This window comes from Gallinula chloropus (genome assembly GCF_964237585.1).
Source record: "Gallinula chloropus genome assembly, chromosome: 2".
Taxonomy (NCBI): domain Eukaryota; kingdom Metazoa; phylum Chordata; class Aves; order Gruiformes; family Rallidae; genus Gallinula; species Gallinula chloropus.
In genome coordinates, this window is record NC_140086.1 from 9,294,215 (window position 1) to 9,311,926 (window position 17,712).

General features: G+C 44.2%; 1 protein-coding gene across 1 annotated transcript in view; it reads left to right on the top strand.

Annotated features, from left to right (window-relative positions):
• The first annotated feature begins 1,775 nt into the window (after positions 1-1,775).
• The window catches only part of NDRG1 (N-myc downstream regulated 1), a 40,001-nt gene continuing 24,064 nt past the window's right edge, over positions 1,776-17,712 (top strand). Inside the window, exons 1-2 of the mRNA XM_084280149.1 lie at positions 1,776-1,818; positions 15,012-15,090. Of these exons, the coding sequence (XP_084136275.1) occupies positions 15,028-15,090 (63 nt within the window). The 5' untranslated portion in view covers positions 1,776-1,818; positions 15,012-15,027. The remainder of the gene's footprint in view (positions 1,819-15,011; positions 15,091-17,712) is intronic.

Here is a 17,712-nt window from a genome sequence, read left to right on the forward strand (position 1 = left end):
ACCCAGCTCTGTTTTCCGAAGGACTGAATGTTTCAGAGCTAGGATTTTCTTTCATGACCAAATGAAGGAAGCATTAATCCACTGGAAAATTTGTCAAGCCCATCTTCTTGTTCTAGCATTTGCACTTGTTCCGTAACTTCAGTACACGGAGCTAGACAGATCTTCCATAACAAACATAGCAAGCCAGTGATTCAATGACATCATTTTGAAGATACGACTTCAAAAACAGTCTCAGTTGCAAATTAAATTATTTGTGACAGTTTCACTGGTTTCCTGGCCTCACGGTTTGACTGGGGTATGAAGAAAGGTTAGACCTTTTACAATTCAAAACAACAAAGCAAGCACACACAGAGCAGCGCTGCCTTGCCATGACAGATGATTCTCTTCTGTTGCTTTAGAAAGACGTTTCATCCTTGCAGACATTAACTAGTCAAAGGTAAGAAAACATGATAAGGAATTTCCTCTGTTCTACACTTAGTAATACTTCAGATTTATTGCTGCATAATGTGGTCTCCTATCATTTCATGGTGAAAAGGAACCAGGCTTCCAGGCTTCTTTTTCCCAAAGGCAGCACTTTCCGACTCAGGTGCAGAAACTGGCTTAGGAGGAGAGAAACTAATACACATTTGAACCAAGCAAGCTTTTATAGACTCGACTTAACAAACTGTTACTGTATAGCAAAGAAAACAGATGCAGAGAGTTTGATGGAGTTTCAGACTTTCAGGAATTTCTGAGTTCCTCTTCAGGCCACTGCATGAGGGAGAATGATAACAGGCTGTGGATTTCATTAGTTCGTGTCACAGTAACCTGCCATAAAAGGGAGGCTGTTAAGCGAAATCACACACATGGGGTAAGCGTGCTTTACAGAAGAACCTCAGAAAAAAAAGCAGCTCAGTCTGCAGCAGTTTAACTGGCCCCTGAGCGGGTGGCTACGGGCAGAACTGTGTATATAGAGATATTCTGTACTCAGCAGCCTAGGGCCTCTTTTTGGAATAAACGATTAGCTGCGCTTCTTGCCAAAGAGCTGTTTGCTGGGAAGCTGAACAGCGCTTGCAGCACCGGCTGCACCCTCTGAACTCCTCCAGAGATGTGTGAAGGCATTATTTTCCTTCTGCTCCGATTAGTTCCTTCCTGGAGGTCACGTTAATGTGGGAGCACAGGATTTTGCAGTTCAGGATCTGGTAGATACTTATTTTTATATAGTAGGGGATTATCTCCACGCAAGTTTGACCACCTGCACCAGGAGCCCTTTGCTCAGCCTCTCCCAGGACTGCCTCTCTTTTGGTCCTCGGGCAAACCCCTCGCACGCCGTCGCCTCTCCTTCACCAAACTGTGTGGAGTCTCTTCTTCCCGCTACGGTAACCCTCCGGGAAGCCGGGCGGCAGGTCTCCTCCGCTCACTGCTCTCAAAGCTTGCCCGGGGAGGGGATGCCAGAGGTGAGCCTCCTCCCGGCTGGGCTGCGCGACCCGGAGCAAGGCGGGGGCGTAGATGGGGGAGGGACCGGGGCTTGCGGGTCTGCTCCGGGGTTCCCCGTGATATTTAGGGAGGGACGCCCTGCAAACCGGGCAAGCGGGGTGCAGCAGCCGCAAAAGTCTGCGAGCGACGGGGTGAAAGCCCCGAGGCGCGGGGAAGGACGGGCGGAGCCCCGGAACGGGTGGCGGCCCGCCCCGTCCTCCCGTCGCGGGGGAGGCGGCGGCGGCGGGCAGCGCCGCCCGGCGGGCGGGGCGCGGGCTATAAAGCCACCCCGCAGCGGCGGGCGGGAGGCGGTCGGAGCGCGGCGGTAGCGGAGGACGAGAAGGGAGAGCGGGACCATAGCAGGTAAGGGAGGTCCCTCCGTCCACCTACCGACCCACCTAACCATCTGCCTGTCCAGCCGCCTGCCCGTCCGCGCACCTACCTGTGCGTGCATCCGTTCGCCTACCCCTGCGGGCCGTGCATCCACTTTGACGTCTCGACCTTATATTCCCCCTCCTCCTTTTTCTTGTAAATCGCTTTTCCTATCCAAGCAGGGATCCGCTGGCGGAGGAGCGAGAGAGCTCTTAGAGGGGTGGTGGCTGCGTGCTGGCGGGAAGGACCAGCGGGTGGGATGCTCTAAGCTGTACCCTGATGCTGGTGGTGGGCGCAGCTGCCAGATGCTGCTGCTACCGTCCAGGCTCCCCTGGCTGTAGTGGACCGTGCTGGGCTGGAAATCAGCTGCGAAGCGAAGGCACGGACTTATCCTACGGAAGTTGACTACTGCTGCTTGTTGCTTGTGTCTCTCTCTGCTCTTTGCAGCAGCCTGTTGGGTTCGGAGCGAAGGACGGACATGACTGGTGTCCAGCCTTTACTAGTTGGTTGTTTCAGTGGTGTTTCTGCCTTAGTGTGTGATGATAGGCGCGGTTTGCCGACTGCCCTTCCAGGCACGGCTCAGGTTCAGGGCGCTTCATGGCAGTGTTTGCATTGGGGGCGCAGCCGCGTCCTGCGTCTGATGAAATACGTGATTTCAGCTCTGTGAGGGAGGATGTTTTGGTTAATGCTTTCCACTCTGTTATGGTTTTTCTATGAAACGCTTGTAAACTGGCATTATTCACGGTTTTACCCGCTGAGCACAGTGCCTGGTTTTGTACCCTATCCCCAGAACAGGACGCCCTGTAGGCTTCGAATAGGCGCATTTGCCAGCTATATTATTTGGACATTTTCCTTCTCAGTTGTCTGTTTAATTAGGAGCTGTATTTTGAACCTAGAAAATGCAGTTGTGGTGGCATGGAAGAGGTAAAAGGCAACCTGAAGCTCTCTGACCAGATTCTCTGCGAGGTAGTGTGCTGTTCTGATTTCCTCCAACTTTTGGTCAACTTTTTTTTTGCGTCCAAGTGTGTCAAAGATGCACGGCTGCTGAAAAACTCAGCATCCAGGGCAAGCAATGGAAATAGCATGTAAACAGAGGCTATCAAATGCTTTGGGTAAACATACGAGAAGCCTGCTTTGCTGGTTTCAGTCTCCTTGGCTGTTACAGACGTCACTTACATCAAAACGTCAGCCAATGGCATCAAGCTAGTGCACTCTGAACGTGGCTCTGGGAATCTGTGTGTTAAAATTTTGTGTTTTTTTAACCAGAGCCTAATGTAGCTTGACATAGAACTGCTGTGTTTTTAGCAGAAGGACTTGGGTAAACAGCAGGCAGCTAATGCTGTGCTGTGTCCTGTGCCCAGCAAGAATTTAATGACTGGATGAGATGGCAAAACGCAGGAGTAGGTGCAACAACAATAAAGTTTTCCTTAAAGGTTTATACAGTTCCCTCAGTACTAATAAGCTTTGTGCCCTTCATGAAGAATAACTCATTAATGTGTTCAGGAGGGACTGGTGTGTATTTTGACATAGAAAGTAATGATGCAGTGAAAACAGGTTTTGATATAGTAATGAGAGGCTACTTGGGGTATGTATGGCTTTTATGCCAAATATTTTTCAGTATAAACTCAACAGATGCCATGGCATGAGGTTTAGGGAACTGGAGACCACAACCTCTGGATCTGAAATCCTTGTCCTCTGCACATCCACAGATAGCCAATAGTTGGGATTTCAGCTTTGAAATTAAAATTTCTGCAACAAGTGAACTGGGAAGTGAACTCATCCCCTTGAGAATGGGAACTCTGCAAAAGCGTCCGGCTTTGAACTAGGCTGGGGGTGAGAGGTCTGGAAGGTCTTGTCAAACTGGGGGGTTAATTTGTTTCCCTTAAGAAAAGGGGTTGTGTACTGATTCCCTGCATTTATTGGCTGCTTTACCCAAGGTGACAGCAGGATAGAGATGTCAGTGTCAGGTGCCCACAGAATTTGGCAGCAGCCAAAGGAGTTACACCCCCTGAGGAGCGCTGCCACATGTGCCTGAGTCTGGGAAACAACATCCCCACCACCAAAACCCCCACTCTCAAAGTTTTTCTGTTTCGCTCTTGCACAATGATTCTTTTTTTCTTGCCAAAACAACAAAGAATGCTAAAAACATGACACATCATCGGGGTAGAAAAAAAAAAACCAGTAGAATTCCCCAATTTTCTTTACTCCAGTGGGGGTTATTCTGCTCTTTGCATATTACTACTTTTCTTTTGCACTATCACAGTTACAGGGGGAGATCACAGTGCGTCTGGGAAAGCACTTTGCTGTGAGACTCTAGTCCTTAAAAAAAACCCAAACAATTTACAAGGTAGTTGAGTAAATGGCTCTTACAGCTCAGGTAGGATTAACAGTCAACTGCTGTGAGAAATTCCTTCATTCAGATTAACCTAAGCGGTTAATTGTTTTATTGTACATCATCTCATGACTGGTTTAAGGGTTTTTTGGCAAACTTCTGACTTCGGATAGAAAATAACAGATACTTAACGTCGTTAGAGCCTGAGACTCTGTTGCACAAAACGTGGAGCATATATGTAATGAGACATTTCCTGCTTTTATTGTCTCAAAATAAACAGAGGGAAAGAAAAGATACAGAAGGGGCCAAAACTGGCTTGGAGCTCTTCAGAAAGAAGACAACTCGAAACTGTGAAACTCAAAAATAAATGCAACTCCTAACCGCGGTGGATCAGCAATGTTTGTTTACATCATGCACAAAGCTGGAAGTTTAATGCGACAAAAGCCCGGTTGCTGTCAAGGGAGAGAGAGTCCTGGGAGAGGCCTGGGAAACCAAGGGCCGGAGTCAGTTCAGCCCCAGCAGTGTGTGGCAAGAGTGACTTTCTGTAGTTGTTCTGTTTTGACCACTTGAAAGGAAAACTTCCTGAAACCCAGGAGATGCAGCTGCTTGATATTAATAGTGATGAGATGCTGGTTCTGGAGACCAAATCCAACTTCCAGCTGACACTTTGTTGACATCGAACTTCCACATTGTGTCGCAGCACCTAGAAATCTCAGGCAGATACACACAAGAGCCTGCTTTGTTCTTCTAAATAAATGGTGTTTTGTCTAGACTGCCCTTTAGCTTCAGCTTTTAGGTGTAAATTTGTGAATTTACCGGCTTTGTGATGGTGAAGAGCTTTTCTGGATGGCTTTGCAGGGAGTGGATCTCAGCAGGTTAAGGAAGCAGTAGCTATCTGCTGTCTTGTCAAAAGCTATGTCCCAAAAGTTGCAATTAAGTGCCTTTCTAGTATTGGAAAGCCATGGGAAATACTCTGAAACTGTTTAAAAGGCTGAGAGTAAGGCAATCTTTATTTTTTTTCAGGTTTGGTGGTGTGTGTTGCTACGGATGACTAAAATCTGGGTTAGGCCTCTTGGTAATCAATGGCTATGAATATAATGGCTATTGAACTTGGTGTTTGTCTCAAAATGGTGCTGTGTGGGTTTTTTTTTCCCCCCTCTGTCACATCCAGAGCCCTGGTAGCTTCAGCGAGGCCAGTCAGCAGGAGGTAATCCCTATTGTTAATTCCCTTTTGGCTGTGGAGATCGAGCAGCAGTAAGGAACCATTCAGAGTTTCTCCTGACTATGCGGTCACGTATCATTAAAGTGTTGTTATGACATAATTAAACTCAGTACTCAGTGCCCATGGGAATCAGGACCATTATTCGCTATTTAATCCGGCATGGCAAGTGCATGGAGAGTTGAAGCCTGCAGTTAGCCAAGTCTGACTGCAATGGGCAGGCTCCTACATTGGCTGATGGGGGAGATGAGTTTTGCTTTACGTTTAGCTAAGGGCTGCTGCCAGCTCAGGCCTGTTTTGTTTCCCAACCGGCATGAGAGTGTTGTCTTTGGATAATGCCCAGTGGTTTGTTGTCAAGTGGGGTGTTTGCCATGCAGAGGTGCGCTGTATTGTGCTTGCTGATGCACAGCTGGACTGCCCGTGCTGCTGAAATTTTCCACAGCTGTATCTGTTTGTACAGAGCAGGATGTAGGTTCAATTTTACTGCTCTTATTCTGTGTGGCTGATCACGTTTCCTATGTTTCTTTTGGGTTTTGTGCTACTTCCTTTCAGTTAATTGTTAATTTTAATATATCTCTTTTTCATCTGTCAGTCAGGTTTTTTTTTCTCTTGATAGCTGGAAGTCGGTCAATGCAAATCTTCCTTTTCAAGCCCTGTTTTTAAAGCTGGATGTTCACTACTTTTCCAAGCCTTTAACTGGCTGCTTCCTGGCTGAACTAAGTATAACTTCAAAAGTGTGGCTCTTCTAGCTTCTTTTTACCACGGATGTAGCAGGCTAGCCTGTTAGTACTGTACGTATGATGTAAAAATTAATGGAAAGAACAAACCTTAGGAGCTAGTGAAGCATGAAAACCTAACATTCTGACTGGAAACTAAATCTTTCTATGTGCTTTCAATCATCCCTTGGATTTTTTGTGTGCGTGGTTGGTTTTTTTGTCCTTGCCATTTCACTGCTCTTCCAACTTGACTTCCTTAAATTCTGGTTATTTTTTTGGGAAAGTGAAAAGTAAGTGCTAAAGGTAAGACTCCATAGGTGGAGGCACTGGTATTCAAAGCAAGAGAGCGGTAACACATTTTGTTTATATAGGTGTGTGTTTATTATTAGGCATAAGGTGAAATGGAAAAGCAATCAATGCGGAATGCAACATTCAAAGGAACCTTTACTTGTGAACACAGCAAACATCCAGATGGGAACTGCACTGCTAGAGGAAGGAAGGATTGCTCTTGCTGTGTGTGGAGTTTTCTTTTGCTTCCTTCAGGAAGCTTACATGCACCTTGTCAAACCTGTGATGTAATTTTCCTACAGCTATAGTTCCAGAGGGCTCTAAACATATTTGTGTTGTATATAACATATCCCTGCTAGATTTTAAGATGGGCTTGTGTTCTTGGATGATATTGAGACATTGGGTTGTGTTGACTGTGGTGTGAAGTAGAGGCATTGCAGAGCTTTATGGTGAACCTTTATCAAAAGACTATTTTTTCCTAGATGATACAACTTAAACACTGCATGTTTTTTTCTCATGTGAACATAACTGAATTTTACAAAGTTGTGTATAAAATTCCAACCTTAACTGAAAACTCAAGAGATAACTAAGTTCTCTGCCTGGTGTAAAAGAAGCTGACCTGGGGCATGGATGGGTGAAGCTTTGAAAAAAGTAATCTGAGAATGAAGAATTGCTTCCCCACCCCTGAAGGCCTTATTTTGAGAATCTGGTAGTGTCCAGATACTGGATGGTGCTGACAGACATTCCCTCACCAGCCCCGTCTAACACAGACAGAGGTGTGCTCAGGCCTTAGGAAGACCATACTGTATCTTGAGGTGCTGAGGTTTGCAGGCAATGAAAGACTCTTTATCTCAATCTAGTCCCAAGTAGCTCAGCATGTGCAAATGCTTGAATTTGGATAATTTTATAATGGGAAGAATAGAAGATGTGTCATAACATAATGGCCATTTGTGCAAAGTTTGGGTTCAGATTAAGATCTAGAATGCTAAAGTTCACCCTAGAAAAGGGCACTGGGATCTTACTGGAACAAAACAATATCCATAAATTATATTTTCCTCCTCAAAATCAAACAAAAACTCTGACACTTGTCATGGAAAACTTCAGCCCGGACACTTTGGCAGTGGGCATAAAGAGAACTTTTAACAGCACTGAGCAAGCAATTTTAATAGGCAGTAGAACAAGTAGTGTATGTACTCGAACTGCAATCCATACAGTATGACCTAATGAATAAATATAAATTAAGATACATCATCAACCCTAGCTGTGATGTTTTGCAACTTAAGTACTGCTCTTTGCATCACCAATGTGAAAATGCAAAGCACATAAAATAAACCACTGTGTACTCGCAGGGGTGCAACCTAGAGAGCCAGATAACATTCCTCATCTCTGAGTATACTACAGGCCTGTCCCTTCTGGAATAATCTCAGTATGTTTTTGCCTCTTGCTTGCACAGAACCACCCACTTTCTGAAGCAGTTGCAGCTGGGCAGAAGCTATGAACTGTTAAAGCATGGCAGATCGAGAAGGGATGGGGGTGGGGAGCATGGCCTGTCACTGCTGAGCTGCAGGAACAATAGCTTGTTTCTTGTCTGTTTAGACTGCAATCTTTGTGGCAGAAACCATCCCTTCCATGTTATGAAACGCTTAGTGCGTTTTAGCAGTATTCGTTATTTAATCTGCCCCCAAAAGCCTAGCCTACCATCCAGGTGCGAGGAGGGTGTTGGGGTCTGTACTGATGCCTTTAGTCTCTGCTTAAGACCTTTATGTTTGAAGTCAGCTGAAGGAGTGGGACAGATGTTGGGAGGATGCTTGTGGGGGGGTAATGAGGCAGTTGAAGGAGACAGGCTGGCTTGGGGTAACAAAACAAAGCCTGGGAAGGCAGCTGAGTCCTCTTCACTCTTTCTACCCTTTGATGCTGACACCTGTGGCTTGGAGTTGTTTAAAGCTAAAGAAAATATTGAATAGAAATGGTCATCATGTGTTTCCAAATAGACTTTGGCTACCACTCAGGTATTTGATTTCTTACAAAATCCCTGGGTTCTTTCCCTACCTCCACCCTGTGCCATCATGCTCTGAATGGTGGCTTCTGAGGAGGCAGGTTGGGATGACAGTAGTCTTCATAGCGAAAAAGGCATGGGAATCACTAAACTCTTTAAAGAAAGCTCACATTACTGAACATAACCACTTTTCACAGAGGTGGGATCAGAAGTGGTTTAGGTGCCAGATGCTAAAGAAACCTGAATTTCAGAGAACTTCATTAGGATTTGTAGCCTGCTGCTCATGAAATTGTGGTGTTATAGCAATCCCTAATATTACCTACAGTATAATAGGAAAAAAAAAATCCCCAATACAAGTGCAAGCTCTCTTCTTCCCCATCAGCTAGGAATAGAATAGCTGCTTACTATACTGGGTAGGTAGAAGACACTGGGGTGCCCAGAACAGGGGAGGTGGGGACAGCACACATGTCTTTTGGCTAGCACACCACCCCTTCCCACAGGCAGTTTCTCCTCCTGTGAAGCGCTGGAGGACCCAGAGCTTTCCAAGGAACATTGCTCGCTGCATCCCATGGCTTGAGGATTGTGCAAACCTGAGTTGCAACAGTTTTCTTGCTCAACATCTGCAGAGTAGACAGAAGGGCTTGCTTCCAGCTCACTTTGTTTTGATGCTACTATCTACGTGCAGCTGCCAGAGCGTATCGTACATGTGAAGAGCAACCGGTCCCTGGGCTGAGGAACTGGCAGTTAAAAGTCTGTGTCTGATCCCGAAGCGATTGCAGCTGAACAGCTCTGTGTCTGTACAGGCATCAGTGCCAGTTCCACAACTGAAAAACATCCAGAACAAAAGGACTGGGGACAAGCCCAGACAACCTGTCTAACAGCATGAATCTGAAGCCCAGGGCAAGTGTACCTGCAGGAGATGCTGCAGACCTTCACTTGTGTATTGCCTGTGGGAGCCCGGTGGAGTCAGATGCTGCCTCTGTCCTCATAGTTGTCTTTGTGTGGCTTTACCCAAGTTCTTGGCTAAAAAGTTTCAGTTTCCTAATCAGATTGATTAGCGCACACAGTGTAAGTTTGAACTTCATAATGGCTAAAACTTAAAGCCCTTCTTGTTTTTTGACTTTGAAAATCACTGTTAAGCTGCATTATGCTCCTAAAACCTACTTATTTTTTCTTTCCCAGAGCTCTTATTTTCAACTAGGGCCTTCAGTAAAGCATGCTGGTGGAATAGCTCACAAAGGGGGTTGAAAGGAAATAAAAGCAGGCTAGTTAGAAACAAAATAGAGTGTCAGCAGTATGCTGGGTGACAGTGATTCACAGGATGTCCTGTGAATTGGAGGCCACCAAGCAGCGTAATTGTTTCGGTTCCCTGATATTTAATGTAATTATTTGGCTCCTGACTTTTTTTCTGATGTGAAACTTTAGGTTGCTTATGGCTTATATGCCTAAGCTTTAACAATGTCAGTTTATTAACTTTTAGTTGCAAATTGAGATTATCTCTCATAACCAGAGTCTAAGGAAACCCTGAGGATCCCAAGTAGTTGAGTGTCTTCAACTTATGACACTTGCTCCTCAAACTGTTCAATCAGATGCTATGTAAGTGTTATGTCATTTGTTGGATTTTGTTGGGTTTTTTAAAGGGGAGGAACTTCTATTAAAATGTCTTTCTTGATGTATTGTGTAGAACTGTGTCAGAAAATCAGTAACTCTGTACACAAAGGACCTCGTGACACCAGAGCCTGTAACAAAGAGTAGCTTAAACAAGGCTCGGTGTGAGCAGATGCTTATGCATGAAATCTTTTGGATGCCTGTAAAATGAATAATTTTCAAATTCATCACACACAGGAAGATTAGATTTGTCAAGTTTACTGTAAAATATTTGCCATGTGAACTGCATGCTGTGGACCGTAACCATACATGGGTGCTATTAACTGATGTCCACTTGTCTTTGTTTAGTACAGAGGTTTTTCAAGCTGGTCTCCAGTTTACAGTAACCATCAAGTTCTATTTTATGGCCAGTCAGGCTAGTTTATAGCACTTACCGTTAATGACTGGAAGGGGTCTAACTAACCATGTAAAGCGCAAATGCTGTTTGAGCATCACAATAACTTTCCTTGCTTCACTGTCTGAGGCCTGAGCTGTTTGGTTATTTTTCTGACCAGGAACTGATGGGGATCTTTGATAACCAACTTGTGCAGAACTCTGGAGACACCCTAGCTCTCTCCGTGCTTGCCTAGTCCCTGCTTTAACAGTGCTGCTGCAGATGCACAAAGCCTCAAATTGCCACCTCTGTCCTTCCTACCTACTTGGATATCTTTTGGGGGATAAAATGCACAAGTGATCTAGCTGGCTTGGAAGCACCTCCCATGCATATCCCCAGAGCCCAAGGATTTTGTGGTGTCTTTCTCCAAAGAGTGCAACACCACACTGAGAACTGTGGCCATCAGTGCCCATGGGCTTCCCCTTCCTCTCTTTGCCATTAGATACTTGTATTTATACCACATGCAGTGATTGCTGACCCCCCTGCTTGCTCAGTCTCCAAAGATGGGAGTCCCATCAGGCTGCTTTGGTGAGGTGACCCTTTTATTAGTACTCAGAAGGAGAATAATCTCTGCTGCTAATGTTTAAGCTGTTTTGAGGAAATTGTCTTTATAAAACACTCAGGCAGGAGTCTTTTCCTGTTCTTTGTTTTCCATGATAGGATGTGAATAAAAAACATATGAGGTATGAGCACAGAGGTAAACCTTGTAATGCTGGTAGCAGTTCCCCCAGCCCATCATGGATTTGAGACCACACTTGATGATGCACACCCAGTGGCACAAACTCAGGCAGCTGTATGTGTGTCATCAGCAGAGTAAAATTTGAAATGAGGTATCTTTCAACTTCTTTCACTTCTGTGTTTGGAATGAATTCAATCAGGTGTGTCAGGCTTACTGACTGTTTGGTACTTCTGACTGTGTCCTTGCTGGTGTCTAAGGATGGATGGGCTGATGTGTGGATTCTCAGCTCCTTTGTTGGGATCCCTGTTGTGCCATGTCAGGCTGCCCATACATCCCATATACTCTGCCAAAACAAGGCCCCAGGGGAGACTGTCCCTGTGGCGATGATGCAGAGGAAAAGGGATTATAATTGGAACCTGTAAGAGCAAAATAATCAGACTCAGTAAATGATGCCCAAGCTGCTACCTTTGGTTATGACACTTGTTCTGGTGGTTTTGGAACAGTGGGTTTGGGCTGGAATGGATACAGAAAAGCCTCTTTGAATGACATTAGTGAACAAAGCATCGTCCAGATCCCTTTTCATCCCCCTTGTTTCCTAGAAGCTGGTTTCCTGCCTTTCCTGCTGTTTGATGAAGGTAGAGATAGTTTAAAAAAGCTTTGCCAGCTGCCAAGGTGCACTTTATTTTTCCTTCTTGGTTTTTTCTTTATTTTTGACTAAGAAGAAAGAAATATGATTGGCTTAAAACTTAAGCCTCCAAGCAGCAATTGTAACAGGTATTGGGCTGCAGGGTGGTGGGTGTCTGTCTGATGGCTGGAGGCAGCTTATTCTGGAGAGGAGAACTTAGGACCTCTTCGCATGCTGAACTGACCAAGTGAAGTGGGGGAAAAAAAGTTGGTTTTCTCCAAATTGGCAGCTTTATGCTACTGCTTGCAGATATAAATGAACTTTGTCTTTTGAAAACTGCTGTGAGACAAGAGCTTTGAAATGCATATAAAGGCGTGCTTGTATGGTTATCTGTTTAGGAGAGTTATGCAGCTACATTAGTTTCGAGCTACCCTGTCACATAAGGGAGGGAGCACAAAGCACCTATTTAGAGATCATAAAATTTGTGCTGAACATGGGTGGTACAAAACCATTTCCCCAGCATCTTTCTCTTTGGAAAATAAGATGGTTTTCACAGCGCTTTCAGATAGCAGGGCTTTGTTTGCTGGCTCTCGTGGACAAATAGCATGTTGTTGTGCCACCTTATCACAAGGTAGGAATGTTTCAGGTATTCCTGATGCGCAGATGGAAAGCCCAGAGCTTGGAAATGCCTGTTCCCAACACATAACGTGGTTCTAAGATCTGGTATCTTTCCAAAAGGAGAACTTAGTACATGGTGGGCTTTTGTTCAGCAGACTTTGTGGCAGTCCTGTAATCTGCTGGTCAGCACTTCCTAGTGCTGGTTCTTTCGGAAACATAGAGCAACAACTTTGAACTATTATGAAAACCGGATTGTTTTTAAGGCTATAAAAGGCATCCATCTTGTTCTTTTTGGCACTGTTTTTTCAGTCATTTGTAGTCAGTGCTCTGAGTCCCTGAAAATCTGAAACTGTCCTGTGTAAACAACTTTCTTCCACAAACACTGGGCTGTGGCTTTGTTCCCCAAGCCGCTTCTTACTGGAAAACTCCAGGGGACTTGGCTTCTTTCTTTCCTACCCCATAGGCATAACATGGAAAAACCTCTCATGCTTCTAGTCCCTATTGCAGGAGTAGGTGCAACATTGAGGTGTTACTTCCCTCAAGGTTTTGATCAAGTGCAAAAAAAAGTTTAAAAATGTATTTGAGGTAGGTGCAATTGCATGTAAATATTTCTGACCTTCAAATATTGTAGCAGTATTTGTTTTCCCTCTGTTTTACACAGTCACTCACTGTGTAGCATGGCAGATTATATGGATTTCTGTAATTATGAAAATATGTAACACTTTCTAAAATGTCACTTGTAGTTGCTTGAAACTTTGGTGAACTTGGTTTTTTGGCTTGCTCTTTGATTGAAATCATTAATGGGCGAAACTTACTGGAAAACCTAGAGAAAAGGTGAATCAGTGACCACTGAAGAATTAACGGTCTTGAATTTTCTGGCAGTTTAAGTATCTTTGCTTTGTTGTGGATTACAAATTACTAGCAATGGGGACATTTCCTGTCCCCATGCCTCAAGTGGTGGGGTTAAACTCTTCAGGTGAGGTCTAATTCTTTACTGAAAATCCACTCAATTGCATAGATAGCAAGAAGATTCCTCAAATCCAAACCTGTTCGTGTGTGTGGATACGAGAGTACTTTCAGCATTTACTTTTTTTGCTAGAGCATCTTTGCTTGGTTAAAGGGGCATCGTGTTAAACTAAGGTTTAATGTAAAAACGCTGCTGCTGCCCTCACAGCTTCCTGAATACTCCTGGGGGGTTCTTGGCCCTCCTTGGTCACCAAGTCATTCATGTAGACAGAGTTCACTGGCTTAAATCTGATTTAAGTCTGGAGGTGGGAAATCATATTTGAAAGACCTGATTTAAATTGTGTGCTGTTGTTTTCTGCTTGTCTTCAGGAAAACTGTTAATTATTAAAATATCTGAAGCTTTGCTTAGTCAATATGTTTCACTTGAGACAGTTCTAAGCTTTTCTTGGAGTAAATAATTGATTTGTAATATAGTTGTGTAGTTAATACACTTCCAATTTGGCCAAAGCGAACAGGAGATGCACTTCCCCAGCATGCCAGAGGATATGTTAACAAGCATGCTTTGACTCTTGTGTTTGTCATCTTGCTGTTAAAACACTTCTAGTATCTATTGAGAATTATTTCTGGTTGTTCATCAGAGCTTTGCAGGGAGCAGTCCTCTGCCTCTGGCACCTTATCTCTATGAAGAAACTGAAAACATGATGTTCTTCTCTTTACCTCCCTGTTTGGAATGATATGGTTGCTGAACTGAGATGCCTCTCAGTCTGGGTACAGAAGACACTTATACCAGCAGCCCAACCTGCTGCTCTTAGCCTCAGCAGTCACCTCCTTTGTGCTTGCACTGGGTGCTTCAGCGCTTTGGCATAAAACTTCTTCAGTGTTTAAGATTCTTATAACTCCAGACTGCCATGACTTTGGGGTTGGGGGTGCCCCTTAGCCAAAAGATTTCTGTGGGCAAATACACATTGGGCATCTTCCAGCCAACTCCACAGAAATGGAATGTAAAACCCAATTTACTCAGCTTTGCAGTCCTTCAGGTTTGGCTGTGTCCAGGTTCCCAGTCAAGCTTCCTACAGACGAGGGCTGGGTATTGCAACACTGGCCCTCTCCTAGGGCAGGTGTACATCAGTCTTCCTTCCTTTGGGTGCTTTGGACATAGTGCTGTTGCATAGAGCTTGTTGGTGTCTACTTAAAGGTGTACCGGTTTTACTTGGTACTCTGTTTGTTCAGGTCAAGGCAGGTGTTTCTGTGCCAAAGAATGGAGCACACTGATCTGAGAGTAAAATGGTGCTGATGAGTGTCCAGTTCAGTTTCTCTACAGTAAAGATCTGGGGGACAGAGAAGGACCCTACATCAAAAATAATAATTTCAGAGACAAGCATTCAAGTTAGCTTCAGGAGAAGGTTGTTGCTGGCCCCTGTCCTGTTTCCTCTAGGGTTCTTTATTTTGAAGCTGCCAAACTTTTATTTGATCTTGCAGCCTTAACATTTGTTTAATCTCACATTGTGCTGGAGTGTGTGTAGAAATGAACCAGGGTGGCATTTTACAAGAGACTCAGAACCTTCTTGTAAAGGTCTTTCAAACTATAACATGAGACAGTGGGTCATTGGAGGGGTGGGTTTGGGTGGAGCAGGATCTTGTTCCTGTATTTAAGCTTTGATGCGAGCTGAGAACAGATATGATTTTTTTCTTTCATCTTTCCAGATATCAGCTACTGACCATGTCAACGGAGTTCCAGGATGCTCACCTTGCAGAGGTGAAACCTCTGGTGGAGAAGGAGGAGGTAATTATGTTACAGCTTTTTAGTGGTTGTGTGTTTTGTTTCTGGGCTGCCATTGGGACTATATGTTTGTTAATGAATTAATTAAAACATATCAGAGACAAGTAAGAGGAACTGGAGGTGGGAAAAGAGGGGGATTTTTAAGTAATGCAAAACTGAGCCTTAAATATTTGGTCTTCCTCATTCTCTTTTTATTTAGCATTAACTTGGTGGTGACACTTTTGTGCTGTGAATAATGACAGCTCTGTGTGTCTTTAGCTATTTTGAATGGTATCAGTTGGGTGATCTCAAGTATATCCTATAGACTTCTCAGTGCAGAGAAACAACCTTTCCTCTATTAGCTACCTTTCAAGAAGGAACAGAGAGCCTTTACTTTTCCTCTGGGCATCTCTGAGTCTGGAGGTATGACTGCCCCATCTAGTCCTCTCCAGCTGCAACAAACTACAAGTTACAGCCAAACTGCTGACAGGTCTGTAGCTGGCTGGGAATGCACAAGCCTCAGCTATTCCTCTGGGTTGCAGCATAGAAACATCTTCAGCTGCCTTTTGCTTCATCCTGTTGTACTTCTTTCCATCTGGTTTTTGCACCATTCTGCTCCAAAATTTACCCACAGTGTCTGGGTTTGTGGCTGTTTGATGGTAGCAATGCTCTGCTTTGGACTGTTCCTTGGCAAAGAGCTCACTGTAACATGTGAAGGAACCTCCCAGGTTTTTTCCTGACTCTAAACAGTCAATTTTTGTTCCCTATGGTTGTAATTCATGACAATGATGTACATAAACATGTTGGGTTTTCTCTGTTTTTTTTTTAAAGCAGAACTATTCCTTGCTCTATCTGCTACTTTTTCATTCCCTACCTCTTCTGCGTAAACACTTGAGAAAATCATTTCCACTTGTGACTGCAGTGAAATGGCTAGAGAAACTTTAAACACAGCTCCTTTGCCAAGGACATTTCATGAAAGCAGAGCTTGTTTGGACACCAGTGAATGCAGCACTCAAACTTTTGAGAAACTAAGATCCCTTTTAAATGCCAAGATTGTTCAGTAGTAGCAAAGCGAAGCAGATACTAAGCAGGAGTCCTATGGGTACTCAAATGCTTTTGCTTCAAAGTTCAGGATTGTCTTAAGAAAACTTAATTAACTTTCTGGGTTTCTGTAGCACAGATCAAAAGTTGGTATCCTGACAATTAAACCTATATGCTCTTATTCATCATGTTTTGTCTGCATGAGGAAACTAGTAGAGAGCTTGATTTCCTCTGTGGCACTTCTTAACATAGAATGAAGGAAGTTAATTAATGTGTTTTGAGAAAGTAGAAAAGACTGCCCTGAAGAACATTCAGCATGTACTAAGGCTAACAGTTGCATCTGGGCTTGCTGTGCCTAGGCTGCTTCTGCAGCTGAGTTGTTCCTAGACAGCGATGGAGCCTTATTTCGTATGCTGTCTAGACAGATGCCATGTCTACTTGTTCCTTTCAACTCTAGATCCCACTGGAACACCAGTGTATGAAATGAGTTTTGTTTAAAAGGTCACAAGACCCACAGTATAGTAAGATTTTCACAAAAGGACATTGTCTAAAGCTCAGGCTGTATAAAAAGAACTTCCATGAGCTCAGCCATCTCTTTAGATACTTGTTTGTATATAAAAGATATTGCCTCATTACCTAAAGGTGATGGTTCTTGTGAACTGTTGTAATTACAGGTTGGACTGCAATGCTTTGAGGTCTGCCATCTGAGGTGGTATTGCCCAAAGCAGCAGTTATATTGCATCCAATGCCTTCCAGCCTTAGTTTACTTGGGCTTCTGGGGCTGTGTGACTTCCCTGCCAGATTGAAGCTTTTTACCTCTGTACTTTTTCAAGCTTTGGCTTCTCTGTCATGCTCTGCAGTCTACCAAGTATCAGTGTCTGTCCTCTGTTTACAGTCCTCCAGTGGAAATATGAGCTTGACTTCTCCCTTTTAGTAGAATCATAGAATGTCCAAGGTTGGAAGGGACTTTTAGAGGTCGTCTAGTTCAACTTCCCTGTAGTGAGCATGAGCAGGGACATCTTCACTAGATCAGATTGCTCAGATCCCCATCAAGCCTGACCTTGAATGCCTCCAGTGATGGGGGCTTTGCCACCTCTCTGGGCAACCTGTTCCAGGTTAATAAAAGGAGGTGACTGTAAGACACTTCAAAGGAAGAAGCTATAAGCCTTTTAGACTGCTGGAGATGAGTTTACTTTTCTTGTCCTGTGGAAATCCTAGAGAGACATAGGAGCTTGTTGGTAGTAGCAGTAGGTGGTCACAGGTTGGAATGGACCTCTCTGTCCATACAGCCTCCCAAACATAGCAAGGCCTATTTTTGGTTAGGATAAAACCTTTCCCATCATGTCTCTGTAATGACTGCTTACCTGAGCTGCAAGTGCTCAGTGCATGCTCAAACAGTCCAAGGAACAGCTTTCTATCCTAGGTAGGACTCTGGTTAGCTGTTGGCTGTCCCATGAAGCAATGAAGAGCAGCTCAGTGTTTTCTGCTGTGACTCACCCTGTGATTAAACAATAGCTGATGATGTATTTACTTTTTGTGCTTTATTTTTCTGGTCTGTAACCTAGTATTTTACTGCTTTCATCTTCATGAAGGTTAGTGGGTAAA